Source organism: Manis pentadactyla, chromosome 1 (genome assembly GCF_030020395.1).
Source record: "Manis pentadactyla isolate mManPen7 chromosome 1, mManPen7.hap1, whole genome shotgun sequence".
NCBI classification, from domain to species: domain Eukaryota; kingdom Metazoa; phylum Chordata; class Mammalia; order Pholidota; family Manidae; genus Manis; species Manis pentadactyla.
The window spans coordinates 103,792,731-103,811,214 of NC_080019.1; the positions used below are offsets into that span (position 1 = coordinate 103,792,731).

General features: G+C 40.2%; 1 protein-coding gene across 4 annotated transcripts in view; it reads left to right on the forward strand.

The window, feature by feature from the left end:
- FNDC3B (fibronectin type III domain containing 3B) overlaps positions 1-4,918 on the forward strand; it is a 338,844-nt gene extending 333,926 nt beyond the window's left edge. For 3 of the 4 annotated variants that reach the window (XM_036930882.2, XM_057499990.1, XM_036930883.2), the window contains exon 26: positions 1,387-4,918. In XM_036930882.2, coding sequence (XP_036786777.2) covers positions 1,387-1,698 — 312 coding nt within the window. In that variant the 3' untranslated portion in view covers positions 1,699-4,918. The remainder of the gene's footprint in view (positions 1-1,386) is intronic. The other variant, XM_036930884.2, reaches the window with a different exon arrangement.
- The last annotated feature ends 13,566 nt before the right edge of the window (positions 4,919-18,484 follow it).

Genomic DNA, 18,484 nt, shown 5'->3' on the forward strand with positions numbered 1-18,484 from the left:
GGGTGATAATCTCTAAGTAAACTGGTAGTTTTCAAGTCCCTGTATAGTAAATCTTAAGGTGATTATATCAGGGTTAACAGGGGCAAGAACACATCCCAGATCCTTAAGGAAAAAAACAGCTTGGTCATATAGAGAGGAAACACTTTCAGACAGACAGACCATTAAATTATTTAAATGTTAATTCGTGATAAATTGGACTGCATCAAAAAAAATTCTCAAAACAATTTGGCAAGCCACAAAACTGGGAGAAAAATGTTCACCACCCTTAGTGACAAAGAACGCCTCTCCAGATTATATAATCTCCTATAAGTTAATAAAAGGAAACAAAAATAGGCAAGAAGATTTTAACATACTCTTCACAAAAGAAGGTTTATGAATGACCAGTAAGCATATGAGGGTGGGAAACATCATAAATGCAAATAAGTAGCATCACCACCCACTAGAATGGCTAAACGTAAACAACTGACAATAAATGTCGGTGAGGATGTGGAGCAACGGGAACTCTGATACAAGAGTGCAAAGTGATACAGTCACTTGGGAAAATTGTTTTTCATGAAGTTAAGTATAGACTTTCCCTGTGACCCAACACTTCTACTCCTAGGTATTTGCCCAAGAAAATTAAAACTTAAGACCTCAAAGATTTATACAAAATTCTCATAGCAGTCTTATTATGTAAAACTCCAAACTGGAAACAATGCCAGTGTCCATCAGAAGAGAATGGACAAATTGAGATATAGACATATGTTCCACAATAAAAGGAACAACTACTGAATCAGTAACACAGATGAATCTTATAGGTACAAGAGAGTACATACTTTTTCATTCCATTAATATGAACTTACAGAATAAGGCAAACTAATTACAAAATTAGAATAATGTATACCTCTTAGAGGTGGAGGGTGGGTATCTTGATGGGATAGTATTATATGGTGTGTCCAGTTGGCAATCATGCAACTGAAACTTTGCATTTTATTGTTTGTACAATTGTTTCAATTTAAAAAAATGTTAATTTGTTCTGCAGGCTTAGATCATAGAGCGCTTTGTAAGAGTTACTATCTTCTGATTTATAGCCTAAAGTATTATTGAAATTTAACTAGAGACATCTTTATTATGTCAGCTATAATTATAGTCAGTGCCATCTTGCCTGTCAACATCAGTCACTGAATTTTGTATTATGTTTTATGCAGAATGGGTTGGAATACTACTTTTTTTTTTTAGATGAAATACGGATTGGGAGAAATACCTTTCTATATAATTTGTGGTGGTGGTATGGAATTTATTTAAACCAAGCCAGGTCCATGAGACCTCTGATGTTATGTGATCATTACTTCAGAGATCATAGTGTTGTTATAAATTAATTGACTGGGTCTTTTCCTTGTCTTGAAGGTGTACAAGGGAGAAGAAGCAACATTCCAAATCTCAGGCCTCCAGACCAACACAGACTACAGGTTCCGTGTGTGTGTGTGTCGTCGCTGTTTAGACACCTCTCAGGAGCTAAGCGGAGCTTTCAGCCCCTCTGCAGCTTTTGTATTACAACGGAGTGAGGTCATGCTTCCAGGGGACATGGGGAGCTTAGAGGATCCCAAAATGAAGAGCATGATGCCTACTGATGAACAGTTTGCAGCCCTCATTGTGGTTGGCTTTGCAACTTTGTCCATCTTATTTGCCTTTATATTACAGTACTTCTTAATGAAGTAAACCCAACGAAACTAGAGGTATGGAATTTAATTAATGCTACACATTTTACTACACACATTTATTCAGATACTCCCCTTTTTAAGTCCTTTTACTCTTTGATTTATATACTTCTCTTGTTTTACAGATTTAGCTAGAAAGAAATATCAGTGTTTTGGTGCACCTTTTTGAAATGCAAAACTAGGAAGAAAGTAAACTGGATTTTTTTTTTTTTAAAGAAGAAAAGCAAACCAGAAACCAAAAGCTAGCTTTCTTGTATTTTCTTTTAAATTTTCAGATTTGCCTTTATTCTGTTGTCACTGATGTCTTTTGCAAGCTTTTGATTTTTTTTTCCATGTTACAGTTTAGTAATTTATATACACCAGTCACTTCTTACGTCTTGATCATGTGTATCTGTGAACACGAACCACAGTGTGTGTAGATTCAGGACTAGGGTTTCCGTGTTGTCAGAGTGTTACCACCCAGCCACCACAACATACAGAAGATGTGTTCACCCAGATAAGGCTGCCCTAAACAACCATTTTGTCACTCAGTTGCTTAACTGTGTTTAGGTCATTTAAATCAAAATGTGTACTTTAATCTGAAATGTTTTAATAATCTGTGTTTCATATGATTTTAACACTATGAGCTGCCTGTCTAAGAAATCAAATAACCAAAATGCACCTATAAATTATGGAACATTGTAGATTTTTACCCCATCGATTCATCACAGTACCTTTAAGAGGGCATTGTGCAATAGTTAGTTGTTCCTTGTTCAGCTATTTTAAAAGCTGCTTTAACTTGTTTGTTTGTCTTTGTATATAACTACTTCTAATCTAATCACTAGAGTTATTATATTTGGTTATGTTTGACCAGAATTATATGACGAGAACTGGTGACAGTTTAGTGCCTCTGCCCATTGTCCATGATTTACACTAATTGTGAGCAGTCTTCTTACACGTCAGCTCATTATTTTTGAAAGGTTTGCCTTTAGGCTGTTCTTTGAGGTATCAATGAAGTGATTGAATTTCAGTATCTTAATTCAGTGCACATAATACTATCTAACAGCAGGTAAATTGGTAAAACCCAAAAGAGACTTATCTAAATTTGTAGTTCCTGTTTTTTGTGGGGTTGACCTGGCCATGTGTGGAGAGGGAATGGTATTTGGTGGTAAGCACAGGGTGTTTGGGGGTCAAAGAGCCTAGATTCTCTCCCTGGATCTGTCACTAACTTGCTGCGTGACCTGAACACGTCACTTTACCTCTCTGTGCCTCAGTGTTCCCATGCATTAAAAATAAAATAAAATAAAATAAAATGAAATAAAACGGGGATTCTAATGTTTGTAAGTCCTTTGAGATCCTTGATCAACAGGTGCTATTGGAGTGCAAAGTGTTACTCTTGCATGTTCATTTTGAGTCATGAGATAATCAATTTTAACCCAAAGTCATTGGATTATTTATATGGTGTCCACAATGTTCGCGTACCTCAGGGACATTTAAGAGTTGGAGGTGCAAATATATTCCAAAAGGGTGCAACAGACACAATGTATCCCCCTGCTTCTGTTTTTGTATATTTTTGCTACTTGGTTTTTCTTGATCATAGCTATTTTATGCTTGGTCTGTGTTGTCTTAAGATGCAGTATCCTGTACTAGCTTATAATATTCCCATACCAAAGTCATGGGGAAACCAACATTATTTTGTTTTTGGTTTATTTATACTATATTCTGCATACAGTACTTTAAATGCCAATTACAGTGCAATCTTTATTTATTGTAAAATTTTTAAAGTGTACTTATGTACTAATTTTCCCTTGTAGCATGTTATTTTTTTGTGTTTTATACTTTTGTAATTTTAGGAAAGTCTTGTTCCTTGGCAACATCTGTAGTATTATCAATCTTCTGGCATTTTCTTGTGTTTTTAAAGATAAGAGCATCTAGTGCATCAAATGCCAAAAAAAAAAAAAATCCATTATCAGTGATTGAAACGTTTACATGTATCCAAAAAACCATAATCATCTCTTGAAAGAAAGTGCTAAGATCAGTGAATTATTCTCTGTGCCTATATTGATTGATGTAGTATTAGAGAGTTCTGTATTTTGTTACTGACTGTAAGAATTAGTTTAATTAGCCTTGCAAACTGATGGCATCAAGGTAAATGTATTTTTGCCAAAGTTCTGACCTTCCAAAACTCATCCCTCTATTTAAAATAACGTGTGTTATGAACCACTGTAAAACGTGGCATCTGCGTTTCCCAGTATAATTTCATGCAGGTGTTTTGGGGAGAGGGCATTTTTCACTGAATGAAGAATCAACTGAGTAACAAAATAAGAACCCTGTTTGCTGGGGAAAACGTGTCCCTTTTTGGAAACACTTCAGAACTGCTGCTATAAAAAAATTCTTTGAATTGATTGCAGTTTTTTTTACATGAAATAGTACTTTTGGCTAAAATTGCTATGAATATTTTATCTTTTTGAGATTTTCATCCTTTTTAAGCACCAGAAAGCTGAAGTGTGTGAAACCCTAGCTAATGGCACTTTATTTTATTGCTCTCCATTATTTGATGTTCATTATAATCTCTCCAGTCAAAAAATTATTACTCTATCTGGCACTGTTTCCTTTCAGAAATATGTGTATGTGATATTGACATATAACTATATGTATTGCCATTACACATGAACAATAAAATAAAGTGTTATATTAACTTTCTCTCTTTGGCCTTTTGCAATATGTAGGAATGAGTGAGTGGCTTTCTGATGCTCTGTATGTCAAACTCATCCTTGGCACAAGAAATTCCAGTCATGTGAAGCAAACTGCCCTTTATCCTCAAAGAAAACTTTTTTAAAAGATTTTTTTCATATTACCTGCCTTGTTTTTATTAACTTGAAATGATGGCATTTTCTAACTGTTTTGTTGGCTACAGTAATTCAGTATTCCTGTCAAAATTGAAAAGTGCCCTAATTGAATGTGTTTGAATGTTATCCTTGCACAATTCTTTAAAATTGAAAGACAAAATGTTTTACCTCACTGTTGGACATACATTCCAAGCTTTTCAACTTTAAGAGAAAAAAATAATCATGTTTTCCTGTATTGTAAATTTTAGACTATTTCATATACGTTGTATTAAAACTGCCATATCAATTTTAATGTATAGATTTTGCAAATACTATGCTATATGTAATACCTAACTGTATCTGTAGTGTATATGTAATATATTTATGCCCAATAAATGTTTTAATCCTTTCTGACTTACGTAGGGTTTTCTGCCATGAACAGGATCGCTTTTGTTGTCACTTTTTAAACACTTAAACCACATCCCAGAAGTTGCGAATTCAAATGCCTTTACAGGCCAGGCAGGTGGCATAGTGCCATCGAAAGGGACAGCTGCCACCTTGCTTATGCTGTTTGACGTCCTGCGGATTGCTGGCCACTGTCACATATGCTGATGTTTCAAAAGAAGCTAAAAATCCACATTTCCCTAAGTGGGCCACCTCGCATGACTGCGGATCACCCGGGCTCATGGGCTGCTGGTGTAATTCTGTGTCAGAGTCTGTGGGGCCAACATGCCTCTTCACCTAACATTCCATCTGTGCCAAGCCTCAGGAGCCCAGGCCACCTCTGTCCACCTCGTGCCCAGGATGGCGAACGCACAGGGTTGTGACCTCCTCCTCATTCCTCCCAGTTGCATTCCACAACAACAGCAAAAAGCACAGTGTTCCTTCTGTGGCCATGATTTCCTTATGTTTACATTGTGTTGCTGGGAATCTTTACAATCTTTTTTTTTCCTCCTGGGGGGGAAAAATGTATGGAGAACCTGGTTGTAACTCCACACTTTCTTATATAAAGAATGATAGCCATTCTTACAGGTAAAAATGACTAATTGAACAGCAAATTTTGCATGCTCCTAACACACCACTGAAAATAATAGTAAAGAATTTTATTTTTTAAGTCACTATTCCCCTCAACACTGGAAGAATGGGAGAGAAGTTACTAGCACCAGAATTTTGGAAACCTAATCAAAGGAAGTTGAATGCTAATTTAGTAGGGGGAAAAATGAACACCAACTCAATTAACATGCCTAATACCCTTAAGACTCAAAAACTGACAAGAGGCATTCCTATTTGACGTGAAGGTGAAGGGGGAAAGGAGCCTAAATAGCATTGGTTGAAAGCTGTTTAAAATGCCATTAGATCCACAAAATTCATCCCCATTTTTTTCAACTGGACACCTGCCCCTCCACTCCCGAAGAAGCCTACAAGTTAATACTCAGGAGAAGGTAAAATAGCAAGCTCCTGGACTAGGAGACACTTTCCACAGTTGAGAGTGAAGGTGTCATATCAGAAATGAGATCATGTGACTATAAGCATACAGAAGAATATTAGAGTGTTCAATGAAGCGGTTCAGCCGAAACCCCCTTTGGTGGTACTTGTCAGCCTGGGCTAGACAACAGTGTCACCTGGGGAGTTTTTCAAAACCCCTATCCCAGACCACACCCTACACCAATAAAGTATTTCTGGTGAATCGGTTTTTTAAAGCTCTCAAGTGATCTCCACTGTACGGCCAAGACAGAACCACTGCCCTAAGGTGGAACTCAGAGCCAGCAGTCCCCCGGCAGCTGCTCAGTCTGCCAGCGTAACAAGGGGCAGCCTGACATCTGATGAAAGCTGCTACCAGGAATGGAAGCCCAAAGCCAATAACTTGGAAGAATCAAAGACTAAAGAAGCTTCAGAAAACTCGTATCTCCAGAGAGATGAGAAATGAGAAGAAGTCTTCTGTAGAATAAGAATGGAATACTATTGAAAGGGAATAGTTGAACATGGAAACGTCCTTGGAAATTAAAAATTCAGTATAAGGGCTGGAAGCTGGAACTAAGAGAAGAACCCAAAAAATAGAGCAAACAAAAATAAGAAGATACAAGATGAGGGTAAGACCATGACATTGATACCAAGTAATAGGAATTCCAGAAAGAACAGAGAAAATGAAGACAAGAAAGTCAGGAAACACATGAGTTTCCAGAATGAAAGGGCAGGAAGGTGCTCAACACTGTGGATGAAAATGGACTTCGACCAAGGCATGCCATCGTGTGATTTCAGACCACCAGGACGAAGGGAAGCTCCCCAAAACACACAACTGGTCATACAGAAGGACTGGAAATCAGAGTAGCTTTACACTTCTCAGTAGCAACTCTGGAAGCTAGAAATCAGTGAGGCAAGTACATCAAGGTTTTGAAAGAAAAAGATTTCCCACCTGCTTATTCTCAGTCAAGTGTGAAATATCACAAAAACAGTTTTAGATATGTGAGATCTCACAAATTTGCCTCCTAGGCACCCTTTATCCAAAGCTCCGAGAGGATATGCTCTCCCATGTAAGTGAATAAACTAAGCAGCATCCATGTGATTACACCACCAGTGCTTTTGAGGCTGGTTAGAAGTCGGCTCTCTGGCCCTTTGCCCCCAAAGGATTGGTGCGACTTTCACTTTACCCTTTCCCTACCTCCAGTCCCCATGTGTGCTGACCACACAAAGCACATGCCCCTAAATAGAGGGACTGCAAAATGACCCTTTTAAACAAATCTCTCAGGATACCTTGCCTTGGACTAGTTAAAACTAAACAAATCTATTCACAGGTACCCTTTATTCAGGATGGTAACTTAAGAAAAGTTCATACCTCTGTGGCTAGACTTGGGACAGAGTGTACGCTTGGGGCAACATGTCTCACTCTGCAGCATACACCACATTATCTGGCGCATAAGAGAAGCTTTAAAAGGCATGTCGATGTGCACTCAGTGGACTAATTTGGTAGGAAACATTCTTATAGCAGTGATGCAATCCGTAAGACTCCTACTGCTCCAAACCATAGTCTTTTCCCTTGGGCAAGTTATTTTGGGTGCTGTGCTTTGATTTTTTTTCATTGAAGTAGTTATTGTTAACTTAAAATCTGGAAATTTCATTAAAAATGCTGGGATCCCAGATGCTACTGAAATTTGAGAGTCCTGGCCGCCCTCGGTCTCATCCTGGAACAGTGCAGCCATCAGAGGTGACAGCTGTCCTTGACGGTTGGCGTGCTGGCTCTATGTCGACCACATTTCCCACCAAATCCTTGACCTGAGTATGGATGATGTCCCTTCTAACAGAAGACCCCATTGTGCCCCTCTCCACCAAGTGAGTAAACGGTGGGGAGCAGGGAGACAGGGCAGAGCATCCAAGAATTTGATGAAATGAGGACATCCATAAAAACAACAAAAACACTGACAAAGTTGCAAAAGGCAACTTTTTCAGAACTCTGGAAATTAACCAAAGACTTGCAACTATCTGAGCCTTGGTAAGAACAGCAGGTTTTGTGGTCCTTTAACCCAGTCTGCTCCCCCTCCCCATCTCCCCAGCTCCACAAGCCTTGGTAGCCAGCAGAGGGAGTGTACTGGGTTTGGAGAGCCTCAAAATGCCTCAGCCCCAGGGCGTGGTCACTGTTGAACCTGTCTCAACAGCTCCCTGGAAAAGCTCCATTGGCAGCTGTTGTAATTGATCCTGACTCAGAGCTTGTTCTCTGGAAAAACCTGAAGCTCCAGGCATTTGTTGAAAAACAGTGCAGTTTGTTACCCCTGCAGCTGCTCAAGGCTGTAATACCAGCTGGGGCAAAGGAGAGCCTGTTCAGAGACGTCAACATCTGGGAAATTAGAGGTCCATGAGGGTTTTTTTAAAGCTTGCAGTATAGTCCTTGGGGTCTAAGAGGCCAAGTGCATGTGCTGAGGAAGGACCTTGGACGGTCTCTCATTTTTGACTGGTCACGAGGCCCCATGTAAACGGAATGAAGGCTAAGGCAGGGGTGTAAAGTCCTGTGTGTCTAGGGTGTGCTCCCGCATACAGTACAGAGCCCCTTGGCAAGTGGAAGACCTACTGGTTCAAGGCAAAGAAGTCTGGAAGGATACAATCCAAATTCAAAACTTGGATTTACCCTAATAGGGAGTGTGGCAAAGAAGATCAAAGATTATAGTCTTAACTGTAGTGTTTACCATCTTCACTGTAATAGTAATGTTATAGATGAAAAATACATTGTGTTGTGTAATAAAAATTAATTTTATGGTAAACAAAACCACACTGAAGAAATATAATTCCTTCACCTTTTCTGAGTCAAAGGATAAATAAAAATGCTTCTTAATTTTTTTCCTTAGAATTGAAGGTACAGGTTTTTTGTTCTCTATTCAAGTTATGAGGGAAATATGTTCAATTCTGATTAACAAAATTTCTTTCATATGTGGGCTATTGAATGCTTGTGATTTTCTGCTAAAGCAGTGTTTCCCAAAGTGAGGAGATATATGAAAACTAAGCAGTACATGGCCTAATATCTTTAAATATGTAGTTTTTGTCATTTATACTAGGGAAAATTGCATCAGGCACATCAAAGAAAAATGTGAAATTAAAGTGGATATATAAGTTTACAAAAAAGATGTAACAAGTGAATAAAAGGGCAGGTGCTACTCAAATGGCAGAAGTCATAGGAATGATAAGCAAACAGTGAAGTTTGAGAACAAGGCATCATGGAAATGCTGTCTCTGGTTATGCAAGTGGCGTCTGCCACACAGCACATTAATCAGCATCTGCAAATACATTCTTTGTTTCTTCAGGTGAAAAGAGTTTTAAGGAAAGAAAAAGGAAGGGGTGGGAATAATAGGATCCACACAAAACTGGAAACTGACCTGAGCTGGAAAGCTCATGCAGCTGATCCGTGCCAGCCTCAGGGACCTGCCTATACCTTTCCGTCTTACCATCCATCTCCTAGTGTTCAGTACTTAGGAATATTCACAGGAGTGAAAATCAGCTTCTCTAAAGTTAAGGTGCTTTCACCCGAACCCTGAGGTTCTAAATGTTAGTGCTGCAGAGTCTGAGATTAGATGGAACAAATTTTGGTTTCACACTAAGCCTGGGGGGGTAGGACAAAGGTGTCACAGGTCTTGATCATCTGCCCCTCACAGTGAGCATGAGACAACCTCTCCCACCCTCAGCTCCACCCACTTGGTTCTCCACACATTGCTGTGTTCTTCCAAGACCAGGTGCCCAGACTGCAGTATGTTATTCTGGGGATGGGCCCCTAGCCACTTGATTCAGACTCAAGTTAGTACTGCTCTAATGGCTGGCTCTGTAAAATGAAAAGCTTGAAAACTCTTGGGTAGCTGTTTTTCTCCATGTAGAGAAAGCCGATGCTGAGGGAGAGAAAACAATGAAGCTGGCAGGGAAAGAGGAGCAAGAAAGAGGGATAAAGATGCTTTTGAAGGCCCCTCATCAAGGCCCAATTTATTCTATCCTTAAGTTCGCTGAGACCCCCCTGGTGTCTAAGCTAGTTGGACTTAAGACAGAATGCACTTGAGACCTATTTCATATTGTAAGGGGGGAATTATTTAAAGTAGGCTGTGCAAAATATGCAACTTTAAAGATTTTGTGCTGGGAATTCATTCAGATTGGCCTTTTTCTTCATGTGTTTCTGATTTGTGAGTTTTACCTTCCAAGCAATACATGCTTGAGAAAGATATAGTTTTTTTTCTATCAATTAAAATCAACATGAAATGGTGCTAAATTAGAGCACTTACTAGCCCGTGTAGTGTGTCAAGCTTTTGACATGCATGGTCTCATTTATGCCTCCCAACATCACTTTGAGTTGGGTGTAGCTATCCTCTGGAAGTGCTTTATTTGAATAAGGCACATAAGTAAGTGTTAATGGAGGATTCAAGCCCAGCTCCAGTTAATTTCTGAGGCTGGTGTTTTAACCCTGTGCTATGCTGCCTGCCAAAAAGCCTTCAGGACCTCTCCTGCTGTGGCTGTATTTAACTGATGTGAAGGACAGCGGTACCAGCACTGGCCTTCATCTTGTAAATCCTGTGGTGTTAATGTAAGGTCTAAACAAATCTTCAAGGACCAGCAGCTGTAGCTTTGACCTTCAGGTTTGATTCTGTCCCTTCCGTGCCATCTTCTCCCCTCCTGATGAAAGACACCAGGTGTCTGCAGAGTCAGATATGTGACAAAGGGATGATTGTCCCTATTAAGAGCAAACAGACTCTCCCAAAACCAGGAGGGGGAACCCTGGGTTCTGAGCCAGGGTTTCCCCCGGTGGGAGGCATCTTAACTACATTGTCTGAAGCCCCTAACTTTATGATTCTACAAAGACTGGACTCATCTGAGGTGGATGGGCTGCTGTCCAAACTAGAGTTCCTTGATTGAGATAATCAGGGAATAGTCTACAAGGTCCTCCAAATATGTGAGGCCTCCAACTTCGGCTGAGAAAATTGGCACCAAGTACTGTAAACATCTGTAAGTTGAAATACAAACCTGCCTGCCAGGAGGGTTGCCCAGCCAACAGGGAACATACCACGTTTCTACAAAGCTTATTTCAGGAGTTAGGAAATAAAAAAATAGTACAGTTGACCCTTGAACTGCATGACTCCACTTGTATGTGGATATTTTCAATAAATATCTTGGGAAATTATTTGGAAATTTGTGACAATTTGAAAAAGTTCTCTAGCTTCCTTTATTGCAGGAATACTGTATATGTTACATATAAAGTAAGTGTTAATGGACAGTTTATATTATCAGTAAGGCTTCCAGTCAACAGTAGACTATTAGTAATTAAGTTTTTGGGGGGGTCAAAGGTATAGATGGGTTTTCCACTGCACCCATAAGCCCCCATTGTTCAGTGATCAACTGTATAAAAAAGTAAACGTGATGCCAAGAGTATGAAGGGAAAGGTTAGGTAGGATGGGTCCTGGTCCCATAAATAGCCTTTTATGATTGAAGGAATCATGCGTGAAATAGAGTTGAAAGTTTAAACTTGTACAGAACCTAGATTTTAAACTCTCTAAGTGCTTTCATTACAATATTGCCACCTCTTTAAACAGTAAGGCATCTTTTTGAATGATCAATCCATCCTGAAAACACCTACATCAACAGACAGCATAACTTGCTAGGAATCCTGCAGCAAATTAACTGTCAAGCAGGAATGAGTCAGTGTGCCCTGGGTTTCATTAGCACCATCCAGTGAAGTCACAAATCCTGCCTGAATTGAAATCTAAACCACACCAACATCACGGGGCCTGTGCTCCTCTTGAATTCTAAAAGGCTGAGTTGCTACTACTGAACTAAGGAAACAAGGCCGTCCGAGAGCCCACGTGTGTTTGGAAATAGCCAACACCCGTCTCTGCTGCTACTCCCCTGTCACTTGGGCCTCACCTGGGCAGCTTGTCTTCACATCAAAAGGGAGCAGAGTCTTAGTCCTCAAATTCTCCACCCTCTTCATTACTATTTCATTACTAGATTTCTGCTCTGATATTCCTGAGCTTTATCCCTCATCTTGACAAGCGCAATTGGCACAACGTTCAGAGAAGACCTTTCCTGTCGCCCAGCGGTTGTCTCTCCGTGGGCGTGTCGCCTGAGGAGCGAAGCTGTGTTTGCTTTCACATGTTAACTACCCTCTCGAGTGAGGGTCTGGAGCCCATTGAGCCACCTGAGACCAGGGCGATGGCTTTCCAGTGTCAGCAGCAACATCTGGCACATTCCTAAATCCTGTTCCTGTTTTTTTCTTCAATTTGTCCCCTGATTTCCTGAGCTCCTAAGATAACAGCAGATTTACAAACAGGCTGCCAGAGGAGTGAGAGAATATTGTGAAATAGCAAACACATTATTTGATAATCATAAGCAGAACAGGTCTCAGGAAACAAGCCCACACAATTGTAAATCTTATATTTCATTGTTTGGTGTTTATTAGTTCACCAGCTGAAAATTTGATGTCAGATTGTCACAAATAATGTGAATTCTGTAGGTTCTGATTTATGTGTTTTATTTATGATAAAGTGAGTCTTATTTCACTTCCAATTCAGCAAAGATGTCCTTATGTTCTGGATACCAGGTTTCCTATTTTATTTCAGAAATCTTAGGCTTTAGGTAGAAAAGGATGGTGGCTGAGAACAAGGATCTGGGGTCATACTGCTGAGGTTTAATCCTGCTCTGCTACTACTGGCTGTTACTTGGACAAATCCCTTCAGGCAGTTTATCCTAATTCTTCTGCAAAAATGGAAGTACCACAAGAGCACAAGCTCTATCTTTTCATCACTGTATCCCTGGTACCTAGAACATTGCCTGGAACCTAGTAGGCCTTTGTAAATATCTATTGAAAAAGTAAATCTGTATATGAACATATAATTGTTCATCTGATTGTCCACCAGGGCAAAGAGTGCCCCCCTCATCTGTTTCCCACAGCACCCAACCCAGATGGAGGTTAAGTAGCCATCAACATTTATGAATTTGGGTGCATTTGAACTGAAACGTCAATGCATAATTGAAACATCTTTCTATTCCTTCCTGGTGCACAGCACAGGGGTTACAGGGAATCAGGACAAAAGGATGGCATGGGGATGGCATGGCAGAGTGACATCAACCATCTCGCCTTGCCTGTGCCTCTTTTCTCTCTGGATTGTGCCCTTGTGGGGCAGTACCTAGACCTTTTCTTTCCTGAGTTCCCTGTTGAGCCTACAGAGTCAGTAAAACTGATTCTGAGATGATGAGCATCTTTCGGAACAATTGGGCACTAACCCCAGGTTCTAACCCTGGTTCCACTGTCATCAACTTGTGTAACCCTAAGCAAGGCGCCTGACCTTACAGACCTGTGCTGGGCTTCTCGTTGTAAGGAGATATTGTAGGACAGATGACAGAGGGAACGTGAAAACTGTGAAAAAGATGACGTAGATAGCAATGTTCAGTTTTTTAATTAAGAGCTGAAACTAGAGACTCGTTTCTCTCTGAGGTTTAGGGTATAATAGCCATGACAAGCCATCACAGTCAGCCAGTCTTTTGTGAGATTATGCCACACAGACCTCAACAGAGATACTTAAGGTACTGTTATATGATTTAAAAACTGATTTCTTTAGTTTATGTTCCCCCAATAACTTTCACTGTGTCAAGCACTATTTCAAGTACAGAGGAGAAGTTAGGGAGGAAAAACCCTGATTGTGTGGGTTTACATTCTACTGGTGGAGCCAGACATGCAAACAGGAGAGGAGTGATCAGGATACCTGTACTGTAGTAGCCTAGAAAAAGGATCCCTCACTGGGGTTGGGGAGGGCTGTTGGTGATGGGGATTAGGAAGTACTACCTGAGATACACCTTAGAGAATAAGGAAACACTCAGCAAACAGTGGATGAATGAATGAATGGTGCTTATCCCATTATAGGGTGAAGTGGGCTGATCCATTTAACTTGGTATTAAAGTTCCTGGAAGGCAGAGTCCAGAAAGGGAATGAGGAAAGAAGGCAGATACCTCATAGAAGAATTAGCAGCATTTGACTTTGAGGATGCCAAATCAGCTAGAGTTGAGAGCAGAACAGTTTATTCAGGGACCCTTAGGTCCTGGGAGAACTCATTTACTTCACTGAGAAACTCAGCCATTCTCCTGCTGGCAGTGGGGAGTCGTGGAAGAAAAGGACTGACCCGAGCATGCATTAGTTTAGATGGATCACTACGGTTGACTGTTCTTCCTTGCAGTCATTGAAATGTCTGCAGGTGAACTTGAGATTTACATGTTCTCTGTGCCTCATTCTCAGTCCCACACCCCATGGTTCTCTGGGAATGATTATCCTAAGTCCATACAAGGGAGTTTTATTTTAATCTTGGCATATTTTCTATATGCAAACTGGACTGGGCTTCTAGTTACTATCAGCCTTTACCCAGAGTTACTTGATTTCCGCAAAAGCAGACCTGCTGCTGGTCACAGCCATTGCTATATTCCACTGCATTCAAGATTATGTTGGTTCCATTCAAGTTACATTCAACAAATCAGTGGTTGGTTGTGTTGGGGAAGTGGGGAGTGGGGGGTTGAAAGGGTGAAGTTGATCACAAGGTACAAATGTGCTGTTATAGAATAAATAAGTCCTGGAGATGTAATGTACATAAAAAGCAAATGTATCTTGATGTGTAAAACTTCTTGCTAAATAGAGGACCAGGAAAATAAAATCAATCCCAACCTAGCACTCTAGGAAGATTCATTAACAGAGAACGATAACTACATCATTAACTTTGATAAAAGGTGAACTTTAATGAATACACGTTTTGCTCAGAGAAATCTACCCACTGCTCACCACTGCCCATACCCTATATACCCATTACTCTGGTTATTTTCTACAAGTCCTCTACATTGTTGTACCAACTTATAAAAAGTGCTTCTTATTAGTCATTTCATTTGATCATCATGTGGATCCTGTGAAATACTAAATCTGGCATTATCAACCCCATTTGACAAATGAGGAAAGTGCGGCATTCAGTGAGAGAGCCAGTATTAGAGCTCAGTGCTTTTACAAAGTACAAAGCTAAGACTAGCTCTCCTTGGCCTTCCAAAGAGAACTCAAGAATTTCCTTTAGGATTGCTTAATTTCCTCTTAAAGTGCACAAGAAATGCCGAGTGCTTGTACAGTAATGAATCAAATTTTAGAATCCATAAAGGCAAATTCCAACCTGTCATTATCAATGTTTTTGCTCTTAGAATCAGGTATCCCCTCAGTACAGATACACTGTGCATTCCTGTAGGCACAGGAACTTCAGTGCAGCCGAGCCTCCCACAGAATAGAGTTAGGGGACTCCTCAGAAACGGGCATCTGTCCGCCTCCCTCTAGTGGCTCCCCACTCTCCGTACTCCTTCCCACTTCCTCCTCCTCTTCTTCTCCTGCTTCTGCTCTGCTTTTTCTTCTTCTTCTCTCCCCACTCCCCCTCTTTCCTGTTCTTTCTTCTGCTTAGTCATAACTTTAGCTCCTTATAACCTGGTTCATCCACTATTTAATTTGCCAGAACTGCAGCCTGGACTCTGTATTTCAGAAGTCCAGTGCTCAGTACCAACTCACCTTGGTGTCTGAATGTCTTAGTCTCAAGAGAAAATCACTGGGCCAAGTCACCTGCCAATGAATGAACTACTCTTGGGTCAAATGATTATCCGTGGTCCGATCACCTGTGGCTACAGCAAATAGATACCCACAGAACGCAAGTGGCTGTCTAGGCCAGTTTTTTGAGAGAGGCCTTTGGTGCAGGCGGTGCCCTCTGTTCATGGCACAGGGGGATGCCCTAAAACATGTCTCCCACACAGACTTAATTCTAACTGTCTTATGTTGAGATGTTGAGAATTTTAATATTATCTCCTTGGAAAAGCATGAAGTATTGGTAAGCATATTTTCATTGAGGTGAAATTCACATAACATAAAATCGATTATTTTAAAGTATACAAATTTAGTGACAGTACATTCACCGTGTTGTGTGGCAAGCCTTTTGTACCATGCAGAATGCAGATTTTCCAATTCTTGAATTTTCTTTCGTCCTTAAAAATTAAATAATCAATACATTCTCAGAATATAACTAAAAATCAGAATCAGTCAACCTAACTGTATTGCTGGCTTGTTATGCAGGAATTCTTGCTGTGAAAATTGTTCCAAATACAGTAGCAAACAGTGGGAATAGTTTACTTTTTTGGAAAAAAAATAGAAGGAAGAAGGAATACTTCTTTTTTCTTTGAAAATGGCTTTCCTGACAGGAAAAAAAAAAAAACATGGCCAAAAGCCTGTTATTCTCAAAATGACTGTTTATAATGACACTTCCTGCCAGACTGGGAGCCTTTTTCTCTTGAAAATGCCAGAGTGAGACACTGCTCCCCTCTGCCCTGGACTGTCTCCTAGAAGTGGTGGCCACTGATAGTTGCCTGGGAGGTGTTTTACCACTGGTGATTGGAGGGAATGGAGCCCAGGGATGAAGATAGGAACTCATGGACAGAGGGATGGTTTCTATCAACACAGGGATACATAATGCTGTCATGGCCCTTGTTCTCTCCCAGGAAGAGCTAGAAAACACAGTAGACCAAGATTTCTGATGTTTAGCACACATGAAAAAGGACCTCACTGAGGAAAGAGTGGCTTTGTGAGTTCAGTGGGGTACCCACTGAGTCCCTCTCATGCTGCAAAGGTGGCTTTAGGGCCCAAAGGATCTTGCAAGCACTGGCCCTGGATCTGCACAAACCTCTATTCATGGGCTATTTGATTTGAGGCAAATTATTTAATGTGTCTGCGTCCCAGTTTTCTCTCCTATATCTCCCTTGGTTTCAGACTCCTCCCCTAGGATTGATGATGCCCAGTTGGGCAAGGACCCTCATATGCTGCCAGTGGGAATATAAAAGATTGCAACTACTTTAGAAAACAGTATGGTAGTTGCTTAAAAACATAAATATACACCTATGATACAACCTAGACATTCTACTCCCAGATATTCACCCATGAGAAGTGAAACCATATGTCCATGCAAAGACTTGTACATGAACACTGTAGGCAGCTTTATTTAGAATATAACCAAGCTAGAAACAAGCCAAGTGTACACAAATAAGCAAATAGATAAACAAATTACAGTATGTCCATACAATGGAATACTAAGAAAAGAACTATTGATACGTACAGCAAAACAGATGAATCTCAAAATAATTATGCTGATTGAAAGGGAACAGCACAAAATAGATACTGTATGATTCCATCTATAGAAAATTTAAATTTCTGTAAGCCCCATTTATAGACTATTCTAGGAAATCCAAACAACTCAATAGTGACAGAGAGTAGATCAATAGTCACCTGGAGACAGGAGTGGGGGGCAAAGGAGAAGGGGATTAAAAGGGCCTTGATGAAACTTTTGAGAGTGATACTTACATTCATTGTCTGAGAATTTCATTGTCATGATGTTCCCACAAGTATATCATATGTCAAAACATCAAACTTGAAATATCTGTAGTTTATTGTGTATTTATTATTCCTCAATAAAGCTGTTTGAAAAAAATTTCATCTAGGGAGCTCAGGTGAGCACCCTGGGCCACTGTTGGTATTTGTAATCCATTTAGAACTTAGTGGTTCTTAACGTTGGCTACATATTAGAATCACTGGAGAATGTTAAAAATATTTATGCCTGGGCTCTCCCCATAGAAACTTTTATTTTGAGGTTTAGTATATGAGCCTGGCATTGGTGTTTTTTACAGACTCCCCAGGTAATTTTGTGAACACAGGTTGAGACCTACAGCTGTAGAAAAAGATATTGTTGTCAATGAGCACATTTGGGGAGGGCTTATGGGGGCAATACCCTGATCCAGGGATTTAGAAACTCAGAGAATCACCTAAGTAGGACGAGAGCAGACTTGGAAATAGAACAGGTGAAGCAGTCCAATAAGCACTAGAGAAGGTAGAAAGAGAGAAAGTAGAGCTTGGTGCCACACGTGTGGAATACAGGCCTTAGTGCTGAGGATGGGAAGAGCAAGGGAAATTTCCTCAGAGTTTTGATGCTAGAACAATAATTGGCTCTGTGAAAGCAATGCAGTTGGAGTTTGGGGTGTCTTCCTAAACCTGTAGCCATCTAGGAACTACAGCCTTGCTAATCCGAAAGTGACACCAAGCCTGGCAGCATTGGCAGCATCTTGGGTTTTGTTAGAAATGCAGAATATCCCACCTCACCCAGACCTACTGTATGAGATGCAACATTTTAACAAGATCCCCAGGTGATTCATATGCACAGTAAAATCATATGATTGAACCCTCAGTTCCTTCCAGTCTGTTATTTGAAGGGAAATAAAACAGGGAAAGAGGGATAAGAGCTCTATTACACAGGCTGCATAGGAAAGCTTTTCTGATATATGATTAGACACTAAAGCAACTCAGGGTTCAAGTCATGTGAATATCTGTTAATGAATGAAAGAGCATTTCAGGCTGGAACAATAGAGAAGGAAGGGGACAAAAGGCCATTAATAGGGTTAAGTTAATTATAGTCAAAACAT